Below are 23890 nucleotides of genomic sequence, written 5' to 3'. Positions count from 1 at the left end.
TTTATTTGGCTTTCACTGAATCTCTGCATTGTTTCCCCACCAGTTCCTACAAGAGGTCCTCAGGATGTAATGGTGCATCCTCTCACAGCAACTCAATTAGCAGTTATATGGGATCCTCCTCCAACAGAGGCACAGAATGGCAAAATACAGGGTTACAAGGTAAACCTAGATTTAATGACCTTGGTGGGATCCCTCTTAGTGTTGTAAGTAGCTCCCATAAGGTTAAAAAAACTCATGTTACGCTTGCTGAGAACATCCCAATAACGCTCCTTTACATTCCAGAACTGCTTTAGCAAATGTGACTCTATACTATCCTGGCACTTGTGGTTCTGTAGAAATTGGTCGATTTGCACTAAAAGGTGAATTCCACAGTCGTCTTCTCTTCTTCTTTGGCCTCCTTGTCTCGGGAGACAATGGGTAAGCGCCTGGAGGTGGTCAGTGGTTTGTGGAGCAGCGACTGGAGTGGCTATAAAGGCCAATACTAGAGTGACAGACTCTTACACAGGTGCTGCAGAAAAAATTGGTTGTCGGGCTGTTTCGCTGTTGGCTCTCCCCTTGCGCTTCTGTCTTTTTTCCTGCCAACTGCTAAGTCTCTTCGACTTGCCACATTTTAGCCCCGCCTTTATGGCTGCCCGCCAGCTCTGGCGATCGCTGGCAACTGACTCCCACGATTTGTGATCATTGTTGCAGGACTTCACGTCGCGTTTGCAGACATCTTTAAAGCGGAGACATGGACGGGCGGTGGGTCTGATACCAGTGGCGAGCTCGCTGTACAATGTGTCCTTGGGGATGCTGCCATCTTCCATGCGGCTCACATGGCCAAGCCATCTCAAGCGCCGCTGACTCAGTAGTGTGTATAAGCTGGGCATGTTGGCCGTCTCGAGGACTACTGTGTTGGAGATGCGGTCCTGCCACCTGATGCCAAGGATTCTCCGGAGGCAGCGAAGATGGAATGAATTGAGACGTCGCTCTTGGCTGACATACGTTGTCCAGGCCTCGCTGCCATAGAACAAGGTACTGAGGACACAGGCTTGATACACTCGGACTTTTGTGTTCCATGTCAGTGCACCATTTTCCCACACTCTCTTGGCCAGTCTGGACATAGCAGTGGAAGCCTTTCCCATGCGCTTGTTGATTTCTGCATCGAGAGACAGGTTACTGGTGATAGTTGAGCCTAGGTAGGTGAACTCTTGAACCACTTCCAGAGCGTGGTGGCCGATATTGACGGATGGAGCATTTCTGACGTCCTGCCCCATGATGTTCATTTTCTTGAGGCTGATGGCTAGGCCAAATTCATTGCAGGCAGCGCAAACCTGTCGATGAGACTCTGCAGACACTCTTCAATGTGAGATGTTAATGCAGCTTCGTCAGCAAAGAGGAGTTCCCTGATGAGGACTTTCCGTACTTTGGTCTTCGCTCTTAGGCAGGCAAGGTTGAACAACCTGCCACCTGATCTTGTGTGGAGGAAAATTCCTTCTTCTGAAGACTTGAACACGTGTGAGAGCAACAGGGAGAAGAAAATCCCGAACAGTGTAGGTGCGAGAACACAGCCCTGTTTCACGCCACTCAGGATAAGAAAGGGATCTGATGAGGTGCCGCTATGCTGAATTGTGCCTTTCATATTGTCATGGAATGAGGTGATGATACTTAGTAGCTTTGGTGGATATCCAATCTTTTCTAGTAGTCTGAAGAGACCACGTCTGCTGACGAGGTCAAAGGCTTTGGTGAGATCAATGAAAGCAACATAGAGGGGCATCTGTTGTTCGCGGCATTTCTCCTGTAGCTGACGAAGGGAGAACAGCATGTCAATGGTCGATCTCTCTGCTCGAAAGCCACACTGTGCCTCAGGGTAGACACGCTCGGCCAGCTTCTGGAGCCTGTTTAAAGCGACTCAAACGAAGACTTTCCCCACTATGCTGAGCAGGAAGATTCCACAGTAGTTGTTGCAGTCACCGCGGTCACCTTTGTTTTTATAGAGGGCGATGATATTGGCATCGCGCATGTGTGAACTCAAGATGGCTCCTGGAAGATGGCTCCCTTGGAAGCTCCCTTGCTGTGCAACTCTATCCATGGCCATCTGCTCCCATTCTTCGTGCTTTCTCCCCCATTCTACCCTCTTAATCTGTTTAAATTCCCCTGGCTCTTTAATCAGTACATTTTAGCCCTAACTACAAGTTAACAGCTAGTTTAATATTACCTGGGCCCACTGCCCTCTCCCAGCCATACCTGCTCTTTGCTTTCTTCATTGAGCACTGAATTGTGCTCAAATTGACATCCAGTTTTCTGGACGCCTCGGCTACACTTCTCTACCAGACAAAATTGCAAAGTACAGCTGGTGATACTCTGATCTTCTATCCTGTTGTCTACATCGTCCAGAGCGTCCGCGGCCACGGCGTGCGGTAAGTCCAGTGCAGAGAGGAAGGAGCAGCGGAACCCTGGGGAAATAAGACCTAGTACAGAGGGGAAGCATTGAGAAAAACCCCAAACACGTAAAAAGCCACGACCCGGCCCCAGTTGACTCCATCGCAGAACGGTTCCTTGGTCACAACTTCAAAGTACCCGCGGGAGATGTGCGGCTCATAGCGCATCTGCAACGCAATGTCGGCGAATTCCTGCTGGTACTGGCGCCCGAGGCTGTCGCCACCTCCCGGAGGACGCGGATGAGCTTTCCCGGCGTCGATGGTGGGAACTGATCAATTCCACAGTACCGGGGCAAAATCAAGATTCACAACTTTCATTTCCAACCATCAGATTTTCTCCCATGGCTGAGGCATTTTATCCAGACCAGCAAGCTAAGCCTTGCATCACTGGCCTGTGACACTAAGTCCATCCATATCGAGCCAGTGGACAATACTGTTTATATTTGTTGGAGACAACACTAGTACTTCCAGAGGAAAAAGCACCCCTTTTTTCACTTTCTAGTTCTGCTGCTAGTCAAGGCTGCATTAAGTGCCAATGCTGGAGTGTAAAGTAGCCATCAGGTTATTTGTTTCCACAGGTCTCCATGTAAACATTCTGCTTGCTATATTTTGGCAAATAGCCATTGTAGATTTAACATTTTTTCATTTTTTCAATTTAAAGAGTCCTTTATTATTTTTAAAATATTGGCAAAGGTTTTAGCAGTAGTAAGATCAAGGCTGTTTTATATTATACAATGCAGGTAGCGACGCATCTTTCACTCACCATAGGGTGCAGTGGAAAGTATAAACATACTGGGTTGGACTTTGTAGTCAGCGACAAAGCAATGGCATTCACCACTGAGCTGAAAGAAAGTGGCTCACAAAGATCTAGCGATCTCTGTGGAATGGATTTTCCTTTCCCGGCTGGAGTTTCAATCTGGCACTAAGTCAAGGGGATCTCTAACAGCAGTGATGTCAGTAAGCAGCCAGTCACATTGGAGCATTCTCGCAGATAGTGAACCAGAAAGTTAAAAGCATTGATTATCTTTCACTTTTAATTTAAATTTTCAGATAGCAAAATAGATTATGGTTCAATTAAGATGGAAGCTAAGGTATCATAAACTTAAAATAAATCTGACAATCAGTAATTATGAACTTAGTATATCATTTAAAAATTCAGTTACATTTCATTCAACAAGGTGTAACGTTTTCAAGGGTTTTTATATCAAGACTAACAGCGTAAAAATAGAAGTTTTCGTCAATTCACTGATTGCTTCGGGATTGTACTCTGAGGGCGCCTCAACAGTGCACCCTCTGGAGGAGCATCTAATCATTGACAGCAACTTCTAGATTTCTATGTTATTCTGCACACATGCAGACTCCCGAAGTTGTTGTCAGTTTCAATGGAGCAATGAAGGCAAACGCTGACAGTTTGGCCATTTCATCACCACAGCTCGCCAAGGCTCCTTCAACAGCACCTTCCAAACCTACGACCTCTACCACTGAGAAGAACATGGGCAGCCAGCACATGGGAACACCACCACCTACAACTTCCCCTCCAAGTCACACTCCATCCTGACTTGGAACTATATCGCCATTCCTTCTCTGTCACTGGGTCAAAAATATGGAGCTCCCTTAACAGCACTGTAGGCGTATCTACACCACATGGTCTGACGGCTCACACCACTTTCTCAAAGGAAGTTGGGGGCAACAATGCTGGGTTTGCCACTGACACTGACATCCCATGAACAAATTTTTAAAATTACCTTCTTTCTGTGGTGCCAGAGAGTCACTTTTTCATGTCTTGTGAATTGCCACCAGATTCATAATCTACTTTTGCACAGCATTTGGACAGTGACAGCAAATGGGAATGTAAGTGTAAATGGGAGAGAGTGGCACCACAAGACCAGATTAGCACCACTATCATGAAATTAGAACTACAGAAAGAAACATCTTCAAAGATATAAATATATCTTGATTTTTTAACAGTGGGTGTGATTGTTTTAGTATTCTGCTTCATGGTAAAACAGGTACTGGCATTATAAAGCTTGATTGTATTCACCTCTCCAAGTTCCTGATAACCTATTTCAAACAGTTTGGTTAGGTGAGCAGTTACTGCAATTTAAGAGAGCTGGATACTGATGATACGAGAAGAGGTAGTCCTTGAAATAATGTCCAAAATAAAAACCAGTGTGTCGGCATGAGCATAGTTAAGAATGAGTAATGAGTCAGAATTTGAAGTTACTGCAGTGAATGCTGCTAAATATTTTAAGAGTTGCATATTTCATGTTTATGAAATATCATTGGAATGGATGGCAAGAACCAGGGCCCAGGGCTACCTTTGTCACAATATTTATCACGCATGTCCAATTCTTTGTCTTCATAGGCCGCATAGGTGCATACCATGGATTCTTGAGGGCCATATACAAAGTTTAAATCTGTGTTTCCCATTAATTTGTACAGATTTCAAGTTACTGATAATAGATATTGGTGCTCAGGATTTACCACCAGCAGTAAGAACATCCCTCTCCAAACTTATAGGCCCACAAAATGCGAACAGAATAAGAATTTGAAGTGCAAATAGGAATGAATTATCTGGACTTTAACGATCAAATTGCCTATAGTTCAGAGCCGCACATTGGACCACCCTGCCATTATTGACAAATTATCCCATATTCAACAGATCAAGGCACCTTATTGTTAGCTCAGCTAGGGAGAAATGACATTCCATTGCAAGGATTGACCAGAAAACCTTCAGAATCCCTATAAGGGAAAATGCTGTTTACCAGTGTTTAATTTGGTTAAGGCAGTTCATACCTGAGCCACACAAACCAGGAAGGTTTTAGATTCTATCCAGGATGGGTTCAGTGGCACTACAGTTGTTCTCAGTAACTTGGGTTAGAGGAGGTTAAAATCGCTGCGGATTTCTTCCCTGCATCGCTATGCTGGAAATGTGGGCATGTACAGATGTTGGGTGAGGACAGGATTGGAATTGGCCGAGGACGCTTCATGACTGAATAGTCGGCTGTCACTCGTTGTCTAGGCTGACAAATGAAGAATGGGCACTTGAGCAAGATGCTGAGGACAAATAGCATCTGTGAAGCTGTACTCCAGCAAAGAATCACGCAAGAAAGAAATTTTGTTCAAAAAGCGGTAGGGCGGGGGGTGTGGGGGAAGGTGGAATGAAAGAATGTTATGGGAATTACCCGTGACCCTTCCATTATATGTGATTTAGGATGCACACTTGGGTCAGCATAAGTCTTGAGTTTATATTTTTATAATTATTAGATATAGTATTGAATCTCCATCCCATCTTGCCTCCAGATCTTGCCAGTGTTAATTTTTTGTTGTCAAAAGTGTGAATAATTCATTTACAGATCCATTACTGGGAGCTACAGAACCAGAATGAAACACAGAAAGTGAAGATTCTCTTCCTCCCAGAGAACACGATCCGACTAAAAAACCTGACCAGCTATACCATGTACATGGTTAGTGTGTCAGCATTCAATGCTGCAGGGGATGGACCCATGAGCGACCCGGTTGAGGGAAGGACACACCAGGCCGGTAAGAGAGGGGTTTACTGTTCATACGTTATTAAGACCCTTTGTCATAACTATATACAGTAATCAGTGTTATGCAAATATAGTTATTACTAAAGTACTATGGTATCCTGGCCGTCATGGTATAATTATTTTATGGAAATACTGCAAATGGAAGAGGTCTTTATGCGCGTGATATTTATATTACACAAGGAATTTCACAGCACTTCAATACAGATCAATAACTGTCCTTATAGTTGCAGTTTTTGGAAGTCACAATTTGCAGCTTCATTTTTTGATTGCTGAACCTTTGTCTGTACCTGGGGAAAGTCTGTAGAATATGACTGGTAAACCTCATTACGAGGCCTGTAAGGTTCAGCTGGATCACTTGAATTATCCTTGTTAAAGAAGTAGTGAGCCTACTTTCTCCCCTGTCTCCTCGCAGCACAGAAAAAAATGTATGTGTGTAAAAATTAATGCACACAGTACATTAACATGGAGATCACAAGTAAAATATATAAGGGATTCTGAAGATTTATTTTTTTAGAGATACAGCACTGAAACAGGCCCTTCGGCCCACCGAGTCTGTGCCGACCATCAACCACCCATTTATACTAATCCTACACTAATCCCATATTCCTACTACATCCCCACCTGTCCCTATATTTCCCTACCACCTACCTAAACTAGGGACAATTTATAATGGCCAATTTACCTACCAGCAAGTCTTTTGGCCTGTGGGAGGAAACCGGAGCACCTGGAGAAAACCCACGCAGACACGGAGAACTTGCAAACTGCACACAGGCAGTACCCAGAATTGAACCCAGGTCGCTGGAGCTGTGAGGCTGCGGTGCTAACCACTGTGCCACTGTGCACTGTGTTTTTAAGAAATTAAGATAAAGCTTCAGATCTGTACATGAATTATTTATATTCTGTTAGTGATGCTAGTATTGGTTTAGTGCTAGGATAACCTCTCAAACCACCCATATCTGATTCCATCTTAGTTTCTCTTATTACAAGACAAAGGCAGTGGTAAACCATTTTTGAAAATATTTTGAAACTGAATCACTCCAAAACTTGTGTCAGTCATTATATGACAGTCACTACTAAATGTGACTCCTGATTATTATGTTGCAGTTACTCCAGACTTTGTCCCAGAATTGTTATGTGACAGGGTCACTCCAGACTTTGTCTCAGGGTTATCATATTATAGAGCTGCACCAGACTTTGTCTCAGGGTTGTTAATGATAACTGTTTCAGAATTTTCCTCTTTCATCACAACAATTATACTTTTGTTTCTAAGCAATGCACGATCAATTAATTGCCAGGTTTAGAACTCAATTGTTATCTGTTGGAAATGTGTATTTGACATTTGGAAAGATGAATCATTGCTAGCTCCACTCCTACATTTAGGGTTTAGATATATTTTTGTTGCTGTCTGCAAAGAGCAAAGCAGCCTCTGTCTTTCTGTTTTTCTCATGATACTTCTAAAATAGTTGCTGAGTCAAATCTTTACAAACCAGTTAGTTTTTGCAACACTTGCAGCTTTTCCCACGTGGAGGTTGTGTTGGTGATTGTTGGTCTTAGCTGTGACGTATTTCACTGATACTGTTAAAGGCCATGTGTGAGGTGTGACTATTTAGATGAGATTCTGGAGGCCAGCCAACACTTGTGAATATTGGAAGTGTGACCCAAAATCACATCCAGAAGAGACCCCCATGCATCATTCTGCCCATTTCATTTTCTGACCTGCTGCTAACTTGTTGGAGGCTAGTTTCTAATGGGAGAACTACAAATTGAGCATGGTCGTGTGGGTTTGCAACTGTGTACGGATAAATTTGAGAGCATCTGAGCCCTCTCTTCCGCCTCCCCCCCCCACCACCCCCACCTCATGTAGTGTATTCTGAATAGTAGTGACGAATATGAAAGCAAGCTAATTATATTTCTAGCAACAAATCCAAGAGAGGAATTATAATTGTCTGTCAGTTTGCACTAACAATGTTCAAGAGTCTGGGTCTAATTCCATATTTTTCTCTGTGCTGGGGATAACCTGAGTGGTCTTTGCTAATAGACTGCACTGCTGCAAGACCAATTTGCAGTCTGATGTTGCTATTTACTGCACCTATTGCAAAGATAGAGATGTAATAATCAAACAATATGCTAATATGCTCATGCCCAGGCACATGGATGTGGTTCCCACAAGATCCACAAAAATGTGGCCTCCCTACATTATTAGAATCATGCAGGTAAGAATATAGGAATTGCTGGATGATAAAAGGCCACACTTTATCTAGTTAGCCATCTACCATCCTGGTAGTCGCATGATACAACGATAATGAAGTTGATTAATCATAGCAATTACGATTGCAATAGATTTGGCCTTTCATATTGAAGAATGCCTAATCAACACTTCCTCAATGTAAAAGTGTCTTATGAGTCTCACCTGGAGGAGAGGGAAAAAGCGTTGAAAAGAAGTAGAAATTAAATGTTTTTGGTATTTGTGTAAATTTAAGAAAGAGGAGCTAGGTTCAGATTTATTTTAAAAGCAAAATACTGCAGATGCTGGAAATCTGAAATAAAAACAAAAAGTACTGGAAAGTACTCAGCAGCTCTGGCAGCATCTGTGGAGAGAGAAGCAAAGTTAACGTTTCAGATCAGTGACGTTTCATCAGAACTGGCAAAGGTTGGAAATGTAATAGGTTTTAAGCAAATAAAGTGGGGGTGGGGCAAAAGACAACAAAAGGGAACGTGTTGATAGGACATGGGGTCACAGAGAATAACTGACAAGGAGGTCATGGGACAAAAACAAAGAGTGTGTTAATAGTGTGATGAAAGACAAAGCGTTAGTGCAGAGAGGGTGTTAAATGATAGAATAATGAAAGCCCTAGCCAAAAGCACAAACATGAAAAAAAGTGGGCAGGCACATGGTTAAAAAAAATTGAATGTTGAAACAGCCAAAGACTTGCAGGTTGATAGGTAAATTGGCCATTGTAAATTGCCCCTAGTGTAGGTAGGTGGTAGGAGAATGGTGGGGATGTGGTAGAGAATATGGGGTTAATGTAGGATTAGTATAAATGGGGGGTTGTTGGTCGACACAGACCCGGTGGGCTGAAGGGCCTGTTTCAGTGCTGTATCTCTAAATAAACTAAAATAAAATGAAATAATAAAAAATAAGAAGTGAAACCAAAAATAAAGAAGTGGGGGGGGGCAGTCATGCTCTGAAATTATTGAATTCAGTGCTCAGTCTGGCAGGCTGTGGTGTGCCTAATCAGTAAATGAGGTGCTGTTCCTTGAGCTTGTGTTGATGTTCACTGGAACACTGCAGCAAGCCCAGGACAGAGATGTGGGCATGAGGGGGGTGGTGTTGAAATGGCCAGCAACCGGAAGCTCAGGGTCATGTTTTTGGACTGAGCGGAGGTGTTCTGCAAAGAGGTCCCCCAATCTGCGTTCAGTCTCCCCAGTGTAGAGGAGACTGCATAGTTTTATTTTTCCTCATTGTAAATGGAATCATTATTATTTACGTTTATAAATGTTTCCATTTCTTTCACTTATTGTTGCATCCCTTTTCTTCAGTTTTTCGCATCAAAATACATGAGCCCATATTGTGAGAGTTCAGATTTCAAAGCTGCATTATTCTATTTTTGAGTTAGTTAATTGTCAATATTGTATCAGTTCCATGAATTCAATTTTAGCAAAGCAATGTACTTAAGATGATGTAAAAATAGACCATTGATACTTTGATGAAGTCTGAATGTTTTTGTCTAACAGTCAAAAATGAAATTATCATGAAGATTGGGAAGAAATAAGGCTATTATTCTGTTACAGGCATCAATGTAGGACTAATAATTGAAGATGAAAAACTTTAGAATTATCATGCTGTTTTGAGGATCTGATGTGTGGGTATTTTTGTTAATTTTTTGCTGAAAATTATTCAATGACATTAGATATATTTATTCAGAACTTAAGCATAGAATGAATGAAGCCATTTTGTCTATCAAGCTTACTCCTTTCAACAGTCAATATATATTTTGCATGAGAAAGAACTCTTCCCTGTTTATTTAATCCCTGATGGAGATAGCCACAGTTTAAACCTCCAGCAAGAAAGTTCCATCTGACTCCCAAGAGCAAGTGACTGAAAGCTCCAAGATATTGACCTAACAATGAATCATTCCACCCACAGTCCCTACAGAACTGGACCAATTGTGTTGTGTTGAGATTATGATCCTCCAGTTTTTTTTTGGTTATTACGTTTATTTTACTTCTTCACTGGAAAGCAAGAAATTCACAGTCAAGAGTTAACAACCCACATGCAATAAAAATGTCAGATCTGAACAGTTCATCATTCTTGTTGCAAAGGATACAGGAAAGAACCTAGTATGCATCAATGAAAAATGTTACATATCTTATGGTTGTTTTATCTTAAATTCACAATTGTTCCTTTAGCTACTGATTGGATATATAACAAATTTTTGCATTGAAATATATCCTGTTGTATTTATCAGTTCAACCACTTGGTGATACAAAGAAATGCTGTCAGATAATGTAATTTAATGCAGCATTTACTGTTGGCTGGGTGGGTTTTCTTTTGCTGAAAATGATCAGGAAGAAAGGGGAATCATTGCAAGCAACATGGTTGACATTGGTTCATAATCCTTTCTAATGATTGGGGGGAATTTTATGCTGTCCACTGCGGCAGATTTGGTAGCGTATGGTTTGATATAATTAGGCGGGAGGTGTTTTTTCGGATTTTTTAAAATCAGAGATACAGCACTGAAACAGGCCCTCTGGCCCACCGAGTCTGTGCCGACGAACAACCACCCATTTATACTAATCCTACACTAATTCCATATTCCTACCACATCCCCACCTGTCCCTATATTTCCCTACCATCTACCTATACTAGGGGCAATTTATAATGGCCAATTTACCTATCAACCTGCAAGTCTTTGGTATGTGGGAGGAAACTGGAGCACCCGGAGGAAACCCACGCAGACACAGGCAGTACCCAGAATTGAACCCAGGTCGCTGGAGCTGTGAGGCTGCGGTGCTAACCACTGCACCGCTATCCCAACAACGGGATATTTTAGAGGAATTAAGTCAGCGGCAGGTTTGTGGCGTTACGGTATTCCACCAGCACGGTGGCAGATTGCAGCTTTGCATTCATTTAAATGACATGAATACTCTTTACCTGAACACTGGTTACAATTTAGTCCTTCCTGCCAGATTGAGTGAATGGCAAGCGATATTCCCGTGCCGTCCGGTTCACAAATTTCAACGTGGCGTGCAGCAGTTGGATTTGCGCAGTTGAATCTCAGGACTGTGTTTTTCTCTCTTTAACTCATCTGCTAAACGAATGCCAGCATTGCAATGGATGTTTGCCTCGGGGCTCGGCACCATCAAGGGTGAATCATCTCGGGATGGCAGCCATGACATGGCAGGGGCTACATGGAGGAGCAAAGCAGGGTAGTTAAAGAGGGTAGGGTGAGGTTGATCAGGTGCATGGAGGAGCAGGGGAAGGTGGAGTGCCACGTCCGAGTTGTTGAACGGTTGATGCTGATGGTGAAGATGCATTTTGTCAGCTGCGGGGGTGGTGGTTGGGTTAGATCAGTACTGTTTGAAGACATTTGGCAAGGCCCTAAAGGGAGGGATGAGTGCTGTCGATGTCGGGGAGCTGTGGGGCAAATAGAGGGTACTGGCAATGGGGGCAAATGGATTCTGCAGGTGGGAAGGTCAAAGACTAATGGGTGGGTATTCGGCAGCTTCATATGGAGGGGATCATGACTCGGCAACAAAGGTCAGTTCAATATGAGGAGGTTCAAGGATAAGTGTCCGCATGTCGATAGCAACAGGAGTAGGAACGGGGGGGCGGGGGATGACATGAATATATTGATGAAGGGTAACTAACATTATTGTGAGTCAAGGGTGATGACTTCAAGCTGAAAGGTTGCAAGAGGAGTTTGGAAGGTAGGTGGACGTCCTGAAATCCACGCGCACCATTTTCTCCAACGAAAAGTGGAAACAACGTGGACACTCAAGGATTGCAAGGAGAGTGGGAGGAGGCAAACGACAGTGGATGTATCTTCTGCCTGGCTGCAATTTGAAGGCAGATTGCCTCGATGTTTCAGCTCACTAGCAACAGAGGACTGAATCCCCATGCTCTGCTTATTTTTTGTTCAGAAAACCATGGTGACATGGGTCTCATACACCCAATTTGTCTAGTACCACAGGAAGAAGAACAAAGAGAGAGACTAAAGAGGGCTCTTTTCCCTCAACTCATGATGCCTGAGCACCAGCAACAGGCAGAACAGGAAGATGAGGATGCTCCAAATGATGACATGCAGGAATAGCCTTATTGAAGACAGGCAGTGGCGCATCATCACATCCTCAGGACAAGGTCAAATTACCTTCAAATGCCAGAGATGCCCAACGATGTCACATGAAATGGTCACAGAAGTTTGTCGGATTCTGCAGCATGATCTACAGCAGCTCGGCTTTGGTGGAAATCCCATGCCAGTTGCCCTCAAGGTGACTGCTGCACTCAGTTTTTTCTCCAGCGCCTCCTTCCAGGGATCCACAAGCGACATATGTGTCATCTCACAGTCTGTGAACCAAAGGTGTATCAAAGAAGTGACCAATGCCCTTTTTTGACATGCCAATGATTTCATTTACTTACCTGTGGACGAGGACAGCCAGGCAGCAAGGTCTGTGGTCTGCGGCCTTCGGTGCCATTGTTGGCTTCCCTGGAGTGCGACTGTACTTGTAGCCATTAGAGCTCCCTGGGACCAGCCTGCTGTCTTTGTCAATCGCAAAGGCTTCCACTCTTTAAACATACAGCTGGTTTGTGACCACAGGAGAAGAATCATGCATGTTTGCGCATGTTTCCTGGACAGCTGTCATGACTCCTACATTTTTGTTTTTATTTTATTTTTATTTTAGAGATACAACACTGAAACAGGCCCTTCGGCCCACCGAGTCTGTGCCGACCATCAACCACCCATTTATACTAATCCTACATTAATCCCATATTCCTACCACATCCCCACACCGCCCACCTATACGAGGGGCAATTTATAATGGGCAATTTACCTATCAACCTGCAAGTCTTTGGCTGTGGGAGGAAACCGGAGCACCCAGCGAAAACCCACACGGTCACAGGGCAACTTGTAAACTCCGCACAGGCAGTACCCAGAGGAGTTTTGAGGAATTCCCAGCAGCCAGCAGTTTTCAAGGAACCAACCGAAGTGAACGGATGGATCCTGGTGACACGCAGCCACCAGAGACATCATTGAATACACCATTGGCATGCTGAAAATTCGTTTCTGTTGCCTTGAACAGTCTGCATGGGCTCTTCACTACGCGTCAAAGAGGGTGTCACAAATAATCATTGCAAGGTTGTGCAAAGCACAGCAGACACTTAGACCCGGCAATATTCTGCAGGTGAAGGAACAGGAGGAACACTAGTCCTCCTCAGATGAGGATGACTATGAAGAGGGTGAGAGGAGGACGAAAACGATGCCATCATCGATATGAGGGTCATGGAGAGCCATGCAAGGGACATCAGGGAGAACCTCATTTTATGCACGTTGCAGCCAACAATAAGCTACACCATCAAGGAACGTTAGGAGGAGAAACATAACAATTCCCCACAGAAATTCCCTTTTGCATGAGGTCTTATTCATCGCTGCAATCTTAATGAAGCGTTGCTGCACTTTCATGTGATTGGCATTCGAAATCATTTATGGGCTATGATGAATGTGACTACACACCACTGCAAGCAATGTTAAGTTATGACTGTAGAAAACAAAAGTAAGGCTTGACAGTATTGGAAAAGGTTATTAATCATCATTAGGAAAACAGCCATCATTGAAGAGTGAAGGCTCAAATTCCAATGAGATATGGACACTGAACATTTGCTGAGATGCTTTGCAAACATCATTGCGTTCCTGCCATTGGCCTCCAAAAAACTTCTTTGTGTCTATCTGTAACCAAGCAAAACATTACCGAGAGTGGATCAAATTTTACATGAAATAATTTTTTTTTAATAAAGCTTGTGACAATTTGAACAGCACCCGTGCCACCTTCGTGATCAAAACTCTTTCAATTTCCTTTTTCTCCCACTACGTTCAGGTGCTACCGCGACATTAGCAGCTGAGGTGAAGGCAGTCTGCTCAGTGCGCTGCTCTGTTGCTCAGGATGACTGTGGCAGGTGTCCTCTGGAGGAATGGGGCCTTGATGGCTCCATCCTACTGGGGGTCTGCAGCAGTGGTGCTTGAGTATCCTCCGTGTGCTCACCTGCTGGAGGTAAGGGGGTCAATGTCAGTGGGGAGGATGAGATGCTGTTTACCCTTGGAGTGTCCTGAGAGGAAGGCCCCGGGCAGCTGGCACACACACCTCCTCCATATGTGTGTACAATGGCACCTGCTTGTATCCCTTAGGGGAAGGAGCACCAGGAGGTCTAGGTTCCTCATCTCCCTCTCGCTTAGACTCTGCTGCACAGAGCTAATGGCAACAGTGATGGAGTGCAGGTCTGATCGCATACAGCTCGAGTACTCAACCAGACTCGCCACGGAGCTCGCCAGACACTGAACTGAGGACACCATACGCTGAAATGCCTGAGACATGGCAGACATGGTTTGCATGGACTCCTCCATGGCACGTGCAAAGCCACACATTACTTCAGACATCTCCAACATATTTTCCACATGGCTTTGCTGCACCAGCAAACTTCTCGTAGCTACAAACAGAGGATCATCATCAGCGTGGATCTGAGCAGGGGCCTGGTCCCCAGCAATCCTCCAATAGTCTGGGGACCCCGCTGGCACATGCTCCCTCAGCTGCTGGGATGTGTCTGTGTCGTGCACACCAGATTGTGCCCCAGATTCTAATCTTAAACTGCCCCACCCCCCCGCGGATCATGTGAATGTATCTGTACTGGCGGAGGTGGAAGAAGAGGCAGTTGACGGTGCACCCCTCTGGGGCACTGGCTTCTTGTTCCTCCCCAGAGGAGGATTCTTGGGCCATGCACTGTTCTGCGACTCGAGTGCGGGCACCTGCAGTGGAGACACAAACAGAGGCACTTTTAAGCATGTGCTTCACATGAGTTCATGTAATTTCCTTCAGTTCTCACATATGTCTGCAAGGGTAGAGATGACACTTCATCCTTACGCCTTGTGGCTCCGGCCTCGCCATCGCCGCTCACCCTGCCTCCCTCCTCTGTCGTGATCTCCAACACCTCCTCCTGAGCTGTGGTCAGCAGCCTTATGTCAGGGACCCTCCTCCCATCTTTGCATGTTCGCGTTGGTTGTGGCTTCATTTGTCCTGCAGCGGACAGTGCAGATTTAATGACTGTTTATTTTTTCATGGCATGTGGGCATCACTGGCAAGCCAGCATTTGTTGCCCATCCCAAATTGCCCTTGAACTGAATGGCTTGCTAGGCCATTTCAGAGGCCATTGCTGTGGGTCTGGAATCACATGTAGGCCAGACCAGATAAGGATGGCAGATTTCCTTCTCTAAAGGACATTAGTGAACCAGATGGGTTTTTACGACAATTGATAGTTTCATGGCACCATTACTGAGACTAGCTTTGAATTCCAAACTTTTATTGATTAATTGAATTTAAATTCCACCAGCTGCCATGGTGGGATTTGAACCCATTCCCCAGGGCATTAGCCTGGGCTTCTGGATTACTAGTTCAGTGACGTTACCACTACACCACCACCTCCCCTCGAGAGACATGGCATTACAACATTGCATAAATGCAATAACATCACCCATTCGGCATTGGCTTTCGCATGACACATTCAATCACATAAACAATGCCAATCTTCATCATTTAGTGAATGGCACCAAGGCTGTCCATGCATTCCATTACATTCCTTGCATACTCTCTGCCTTAAAGACACAGAGCCACAGAAGAAAACAATGGAGCAGCTTCACTAGGACCACTTGCCCTCGTTGATCTGAGCAAGTCATTGATTCGCTTGCGGCACTGCACCCATGTTCTACGAGTGACCCCACGATTCAAGACCTCCTCCGCTATCTCCATCCAGGCTGCCTTGGTGAGTCGGAAGGGTCTTCTGACTCCATCTGCAGGGAAGAGGATCTCCTGCCTTTCCCCGACGGCCTGGAGGAGAACCTGCAGAGCGGCATCACCGAAACGTGGGATGGGACACTGGCTGATGGCTGCCATGTCATTCACTTTGGCTGTAGGGAAAATAACTAGAGTGAAGTTGGTGGTGACTTTCACAAAATAAGGGAGGCAAAAACATTTTGATTTAAGTAAAAGTTTGAATTTAAGATAGTCTGAAGATAATGAAATGAAAGAAGGCTGCTGATCCTTGAGGCTGCAAGCACAGAATGTTTTATATCTGTGGCGATCATGGTGCTTGGGGCAGTGTGGGCGGGTTCCACCAATGAAAGGCTACCCCCGCCGCATGATCCCATGTGTTTGCCGTGCCCATCGTCACATGGCTAGTTTAAATACAAAATTGCATGGCAAACGGGATTTGTGGCGGGAGTGGAAGTTACTAGAACCTCTGGTCCTGCCGTCAGGAACGCCACGGCACTCATAAGATTCCAACCCATGTTTCACTTACTTGTTATTAGGCAATAATAAGTGTTTCATCTCACTACTAGGGAAATTACATTCTTCTTTATTTGTTTGAATTTTATGTAAAATCAGAATGTGCTGTCATTGATAGGGAAACTGGAAATCACTCAGGGACACTGCTGCTTTAAGAATTTTTTCAGAAGACAAACTAACTTAAATCCACTTGTACTCCCCTCCCCCACCACGAATCAATGTTGGTAAAATTATTGTGGAAAACCGTACAATTTGGAGACAGTCAATGTACTCACTGAGAGCAACACAATAAGTTAGGAAGGAACTTAAGCAAGGAGTCAGGAGGGCTAAAAGGGATCATGAACAGTCATTGGGAAACAGGATTAAGGAAAATCCCAAGGCTTTTTATACGTATATAAAGAGCAAGAGGGTAACTAGGGAATGGATTGGCCCACACAAGGGCAGAGAAGGGAATCTATGTGTGGAGCCAGAGGAAATGGGCGAGGTACTAAATGAGTACTTTGCATCAGTATTCACCAAAGAGAAGGACTTGGTGGATGATGAGCCTAGGGAAGGGAGTGCAGATAGTCTCAGTCATCTCATTATCAAAAAGGAGGAGGTGTTGGGTGTCTTGCAAAGCATTAAAGTAGATAAGTCCCCAGGGCCTGATGGGATCTACCCCAGAATACTGAGGGAGGCAAGGGAAGAAATTGCTGGGGCCTTGACAGAAATCTTTGCATCCTCATTGACTACAGGTGAGGTCCCAGAGGACTGGAGAATAGCCAATGTTGTTCCTTTGCTTAAGAAGGGTAGCAAGGATAATCCAGGAAATTATAGGCCGGTGAGCCTTACGTCAGTGGCAAGGAAACTATTGGAGAGGATTCTTCGGGGCAGGATTTACTCCCATTTGGGAACAAATGAACTTATTAGCGAGAGGCAGCATGGTTTTGTGAAGGGGAGGTCGTGTCTCACTAATTTGGTTGAGCTTTTTGAGGAAGTGACAAAGATGATTGATGAAGGATGGGCAGTGGATGTTATCTATATGGACTTCAGTAAAGCCTTTGACAAGGTCCCTCATGGCAGACTGGTACAAAAGGTGAAGTCACACTGGATCAGAGGTGAGCTGGCAAGATGGATACAGAACTGGCTCTGTCATAAAAGACAGAGGGTAGCAGTGGAAGGGTGCTTTTCTGAATGGAGGGATGTGACTAGTGGTGTTCCGCAGGGATCAGTGCTGGGACCTTTGCTCTTTGCAGTATATATAAATGATTTGGAGGAAAATGTAGCTGGTCTGATTAGTAAGTTTGCGGACGACACAAAGGTTGGTGGAGTTGCGGATAGCGATGAGGATTGTCAGAGGATACAGCAGGATATAGATCGGTTGGAGACTTGGGCGGAGAAATGGCAGATGGAGTTTAATACGGACAAATGTGAGGTAATGCATTTTGGAAGATCTAATGCAGGTGGGAAGTATACAGTAAATGGCAGAACCCTTAGGAGTATTAACAGGCAGAGAGATCTGGGCGTACAGGTCCACAGGTCACAAAGTAGCAACGCAGGTGGATAAGGTAGTCAAGAAGGCATACGGCATGCTTGCCTTCATCGGTCGGGGCATAGAGTATAAAAATTGGCAAGTCATGCTGCAGCTGTACAGAACTTTAGTTAGGCCACATTTAGAATATTGCGTGCAATTCTGGTCGCCACACTACCAGAAGGACGTGGAGGCTTTGGAGAGGGTACAGAAGAGGTTTACCAGGATGTTGCCTGGTGTGGAGGGCATTAGCTATGAGGAGAGGTTGGATAAACTCGGATTGTTTTCACTGGAATGATGGAGGTGGAGGGGTGACATGATAGAGGTTTACAAAGTTATGAGCGGCATGGACAGAGTGGATAGTCAGAAGCTTTTTCCCAGGGTGGAAGAGTCAGTTACTAGGGGGCATAGGTTTAAGGTGCGAGGGGCAAAGTTTAGAGGGGATGTGCGAGGCAAGTGTTTTTACACAGAGGGTGGTGAGTGCCTGGAACTTGCTGCCGGGGGAGGTGGTGGAAGCAGGTACGATAGCGACGTTTAAGAGGCATCTTGACAAATACATGAATAGGATGGGAATAGAGGGATACGGTCCCCGGAAGTGCAGAAGGTTTTAGTTTAGGCAGGCATCAAGAGCGGCGCAGGCTTGGAGGGCCGAATGGCCTGTTCCTGTGCTGTACTGTTCTTTGTTCTTATGAATCTGCCCTAGTCATGGTTCTGTCGTTGTTCTAGTGCCACTTGACATTAGAAGCAGCAGAACGACTAAACCAAAGTATTTAAGCAGATGGTACTGTCTCTGTCTTTGGCACAATCAACAGTCACCTCTGGACTAATTCCAACCAGCTACCAATGCTAACAGGAGGAGCCAGTTTCAGCCAACCAACCTCTCATCCATGCACCTCTCACATATGCAGTCTGTTATCAGGGATTTTCTGAAAAATTCTTTCATTACTGTCACTGCCATAACCAGTCCATCGTAACATTAACTGCATTAGGCATCTGGATTTATACAGGCTGTAGCAGAGTCTGCAGCAGACTTTCTTTTACAAGCCAAGGAAAGTTTTCACCACAGGGTGAAGTGCTTGTTCCTGCAGGAGGAACAAATCTGTTCTGCGGTGCATACATCATGGGAAAGAGATCCAAAATTATGTCCACGCTTCTCTCCTTTTACCTGTATTAAGGGTAGTTTTCCTGTAATGCTCAAATTCTTAACGATATGGAGATAGTCAATTCAAACTAAAATTGGCCTGTGAAAGTATAAAATTGAAAGTACTGCATTTAAATATTTTTGTATGTGTCTTTTTGTTCTTTGCTAATACACCAGCTCCAAGTGCTCCCAGTTATATCACATTTACAGAAGTTACCACCACAACATTGAAAGTGTTCTGGGGAGAGCCAGCCAGGCCTAATGGAGTTCTCGAGGGATACAGATTGGTCTACGAGCCATTGGAATCAGTACAAGGTAAAGTTGGGCACAGTATTAAATAGAACAACCTGTTTCTCTGATGTGCAGGAATCTATCTGATAAATTTTTCCAAAAGAAATTGAGGATAATTTTGACTTTGACTTTGTAAAATAGTGTAAAACTGGTGATAGCAAATTTACCACCCATTTTATATAGCTCCCCATTTTTATTTCCATTGTCATATTTTACGCTTTCAAACTTAGCCCAGTGAGTTTCTAATTTATCTTAAGGGGCATGCCCAGCTCTTTAGCAGCAGACTCAAATTATTCTATTGACAAATGCTTACATTTTTCTTTGGTTCTAACACACTACATAGTGTGTTAATTTTGGTACAGTTTCTTTATTTATTTTCTTTCTGTTTGTTTAGGTGTGAGTAAAGTGGTGACAGTTGATCTTAGAGGCAACAATCAGCGCTGGCTGAAGGTTCGGGATTTGTTTAAGGGGGTCCCTTACTGCTTTCATGTTCAAGCCAAAACCTACACCTTTGGCCCTGAGATAAGGGCTAATGTTACACCTGGACCAGAAGAAGGTAAGGCTCCAAGCTGTGTATGTCTGCATGTGAATATCGTTGTTTTGCTGGATTAACTTATAGATCCTGATATTTTTGGTGAAGAAATGAATGGGGAGTCCCAGGCACGCAGAGGTCCTACTGATATAAGCACAGGACCTCATCATAATTTTCTTCTTCCATTTCCTGTCTTTTAGCCAGTCGGATGGACGACCTGGCTGGCTACCAGGCAGAATAACCAGTGGCAGGAAGGAACAGCTGGGCTGATGCATGACAATTGGAAGAAATCAATGCTGGGGGGGTGTGGGATCAGAGCCCATGGTGAGGGAGGGGAAGTTGGTGTGAGGGGTAATCCAGTGGTTGTGAGGCAGGCTAGGGATTGGGGGAGGTGAGGATGGAGGATCATGGGAAATGCCAGAGATCGGAAATTTTTTGAGGGGGTATCAGGTGATTTTAAGACAGGCTGGAGATCAGGAGATGGAGAAGGAATTGGGCAATCATGGGCCAGGCCAGAGATAGGGGTTTGGGGAGATCGTGAGGCAGGCCGAAGATCAGATGGGGATTGGTTGTAGGAGGGTTAGGGGAACGTGGGGCAGGCTGGAGATTAAGAGTCAAGAGGGATCGAGCTATAGTGGAGCAGACTGGCAACTGGGAAGTTGGGTTGTCTGGAGATCGTGGGGCTGGCCGAGGGTTGGGGAAGTGGGGTGATCATGCAATGATGGGGTAGGCCGGAGACCAGGGATTGGGGGAGTTCAGGCAATGGTGGGGCAGGCCAGAGATTTGGGGTTGTGGGGTTGGTCTGTTGCGGGGCAGGCCAGAGATCAGGGTTGAGGGGTCGGTGGACTGTGGGGATGGCAGTGGGCAATTGCAGGGCAGGCCGGCGATCAAGAGTTGGATGGAGATGAAGAAGTAATCGTCCAATCGCAGCAGCAGGTATGGACCACAATCAGAAGAATGGAGGCTGAACGTTTGCTTGAGAAGCCAGGGATAGTACCCCTGCTCCTCCTGCCTCATAGCGTGCTCTAGAAAGCACTTAACTGCTGGAGCCAGCTGCTGCTGTCTCCATTTCGCAGTCAGGTTTCTTGAACAGTTACATTTATTTAAGGCTTCCAAATGCAGTGTGGGAGTCTGATTTAAATATTACAATGAAATGTTCCACCTCTCCCAAGACAGGACAATAGCAAAGCTGGTTCAATAAAGAGTGCAGGAGGGCATGCCAGGAGCAGCACCAAGCATACCTAAAAATGAGGTATCAGCCTGGTGAAACTACAACATAGGCATACTGGAGAGCCAAGCACTGTAAGCAGCATGCAATAGACAGAGTTAAGCGATCCCACAACCAATGGATCAGATCTAAGCTCTGCAGCCCTGCACATCCAGTCATGAATTGTGGTGGACAATTAAACAACTAGCTGGAGGAGGTGGCTCCATAAATATCCCCATCCTCAATGATGGGGGAGCCCAGCACATCGGTGCAAAAGATAAGGCTGAAGCATTTGCAACAATCTTCAGCCAGAAGTGCCGAGTGGATGACCCATCTCGGTCTCCTCCCTACGTCCCCAGCATGACAGATGCCAGACTTCAGCCAATTCGATTTATTCCACGTGATATCAAGGAACGACTGAAGACACTGGATACTGCAAAGGCTGTGGGTCCTGACAACATTCCGGCAGTAGTACTGAAGACCCATGCTCCTGAACTTGCCGCGCCCTAAGCCAAACTGTTCCAGTACAGCTACAACACTGGCATCTACCGGGCAATGTGGAAAATTGCTCAAATATGCCCTATACACAAAAGACAGGACAAATCCAACCCGGCCAATTATCGCTCCATCTGTCTGCTCTCAATCATCAGTAAAGTGATGGAAAGTATCGTCGACAGTGCGATCAAGTGACACTTTTTTGGGGGTTTTTTATTCATTTGTGGTATGAGGTCATACCCCTGCACTTTCACTAAGAGAGGCTGCAGTTGAGGTGGTGCGCTTGTCAATGGTTTGCGCCAGATTATGTCCAGTGGTTTGTGGTCAGTTTCCACCGTGAGCTTCTTGCCAAACAGGTAGGTGTGAAACCTTGTGAACCCAAACACCACAGCAAGTGTTCGATGCTCTATGTTTGAGTAATTGGACTGTGCTAAGGATAAACATTTGGACCCGAATACAGTTGCTTTGCCATTCTCTAGGATGCACGCTCCTCGCCCTTTCTGTGAGGCATCGACTTCCAGGATTGCTCAGCAATAACCTGCTCAGTGACGTTCAGTTTGGGTTCTGCCAGGGCCACTCAGCTCCTGACCTCATTACAGCCTTGGTCCAAACATGGACAAAAGAGCTGAATTCAAGAGGTGAGGTGAAAGTGACTGCCCTTGACATCATAGCAGCATTTGCCGAGCATGGCATCAAGGAGCCCTAGCAAAACTGAAATCAATGGAAATCGGGGAAAACTCTCCATTGGTTGAGTCGTACTAGCGCAATGGAAGATGGATGTGATTGTTGGAGGTCAATCATCTCAGCTCCAGGACATCATTGCAGGAGTTCCTCAGGGTAGTGTCCAGGGCCTAACCATCTTCAGCTGCTTCATCAATGACCTTCCTTCCGTCATAAGGTCAGAAGTGGGGATGTTTGCTGATGATTGCACAGTGTTCAGCACCATTCGCGACTGCTCAGATACTGAAACAGTCCATGTAGAAATGCAGCAAGACCTGGACAATATCCAGGCTTGGACTGATAAGTGGCAAGTAACATTCACGCCACACAAGTGTCAGGCAATGACCATCTCCAACAAGAGAGAATCTAACCATCTCCCCTTGACATTCAGTGGCATTACGATCGCTGAATCCCCCACTATCAAGATCCTGGGTGATGTTGACCAGAAACTGAACTGGAGTAGCCATATAACTACCATGGCTACAAGAGCAGGTCAGAGGCTGGGAATACTGTGGTGAGTAACCCACCTCCTAACTCCCCAAAGTCTGTCCACCAGCTACAAGGCACAAGTCAGGAGTGAAATGGAATACTCTGCACTTGCCTGGATGGGTGCAGCTCCAACAACACTGAAGAAGCTCGACACCATCCAGAACATAGTAGTCTGCTTGATTGGCACCCCTTCCACAAACATTCACTCCCTCCACTACTGATGCACAGTGGCAACAGTGGGTGTAACATCTACAAGATGCACTGCAGCAATGCATCAAGAGACAGCACCTTCCAAACCCACGACCTCTACCACCTCGAAGGACAAGGGCAGCAAATGCATGGGAACACCACTACTTGCAAGTTCCCCTCCAAGCTACACACCATCCTGACTTGGAACTATATCACCATTCCTCCACTGTCGCTGGGTCAAAATCCTGGAACTTTCTTCCTAACAGCGTTATGGGTATACCTAGCCCACATGGACTGCAGCGGTTCAAGAAGGCAGCTCACCACCACCTTCTCAAGGGCAATCAGGGATGGGAAATAAATGTTGGCCTAGCCAGTGATGCCCACATCCCATGAATGAATAAAAAAAGCACACAATCACCTGGTGTAAAAATAGCGGGTGCTGGCTGGGGACACGTTTCCTGATCGTAAAATTTTAATCTCCTACCCCCCATCTTTCTCTTGCTTGTTGTGGTGGGTGGGTTACTCGTGATGGTTTTCATTCAACACTCTCCTAAAAGGAATCAGTAACAATGAGTTTAAGTAAAAAATACGCTTATGTGTAAAAATTGCAATGAAAACGATATGGGCTGAATTTTTGCGCTGGGGATAGGAAGCAGGAACCTGGCCTGTTTCCAGGTCCTGACCCCCACCCCAGGAGGAACCAGTCACTCACTGGGATTGGCCCCTTAATTGACATGGAGATAGGTTCCCTGTCCAATTAAGGAAAGTGGGCGGGAATTCAAAGCTGGAGGGCC

The 23890-nt window shown here is 45.2% G+C and overlaps 1 protein-coding gene across 3 annotated transcripts in view; it reads left to right on the top strand.

The window, feature by feature from the left end:
* sdk1a (sidekick cell adhesion molecule 1a) overlaps positions 1-23890 on the top strand; it is a 973689-nt gene that overhangs the window by 894553 nt on the left and 55246 nt on the right. For all 3 annotated transcript variants that reach the window (XM_068055814.1, XM_068055813.1, XM_068055815.1), the window contains 4 exons: positions 44-159; positions 5777-5963; positions 19351-19488; positions 19859-20020. In XM_068055814.1, the coding sequence (XP_067911915.1) occupies positions 44-159; positions 5777-5963; positions 19351-19488; positions 19859-20020 (603 nt within the window). The remainder of the gene's footprint in view (positions 1-43; positions 160-5776; positions 5964-19350; positions 19489-19858; positions 20021-23890) is intronic.

The sequence above is a fragment of the Heterodontus francisci genome, chromosome 24 (genome assembly GCF_036365525.1).
Source record: "Heterodontus francisci isolate sHetFra1 chromosome 24, sHetFra1.hap1, whole genome shotgun sequence".
NCBI lineage: Eukaryota > Metazoa > Chordata > Chondrichthyes > Heterodontiformes > Heterodontidae > Heterodontus > Heterodontus francisci.
Note: the sequence above shows the minus strand (reverse complement) of the source record. Positions and strands in the feature narration are given on the sequence as shown.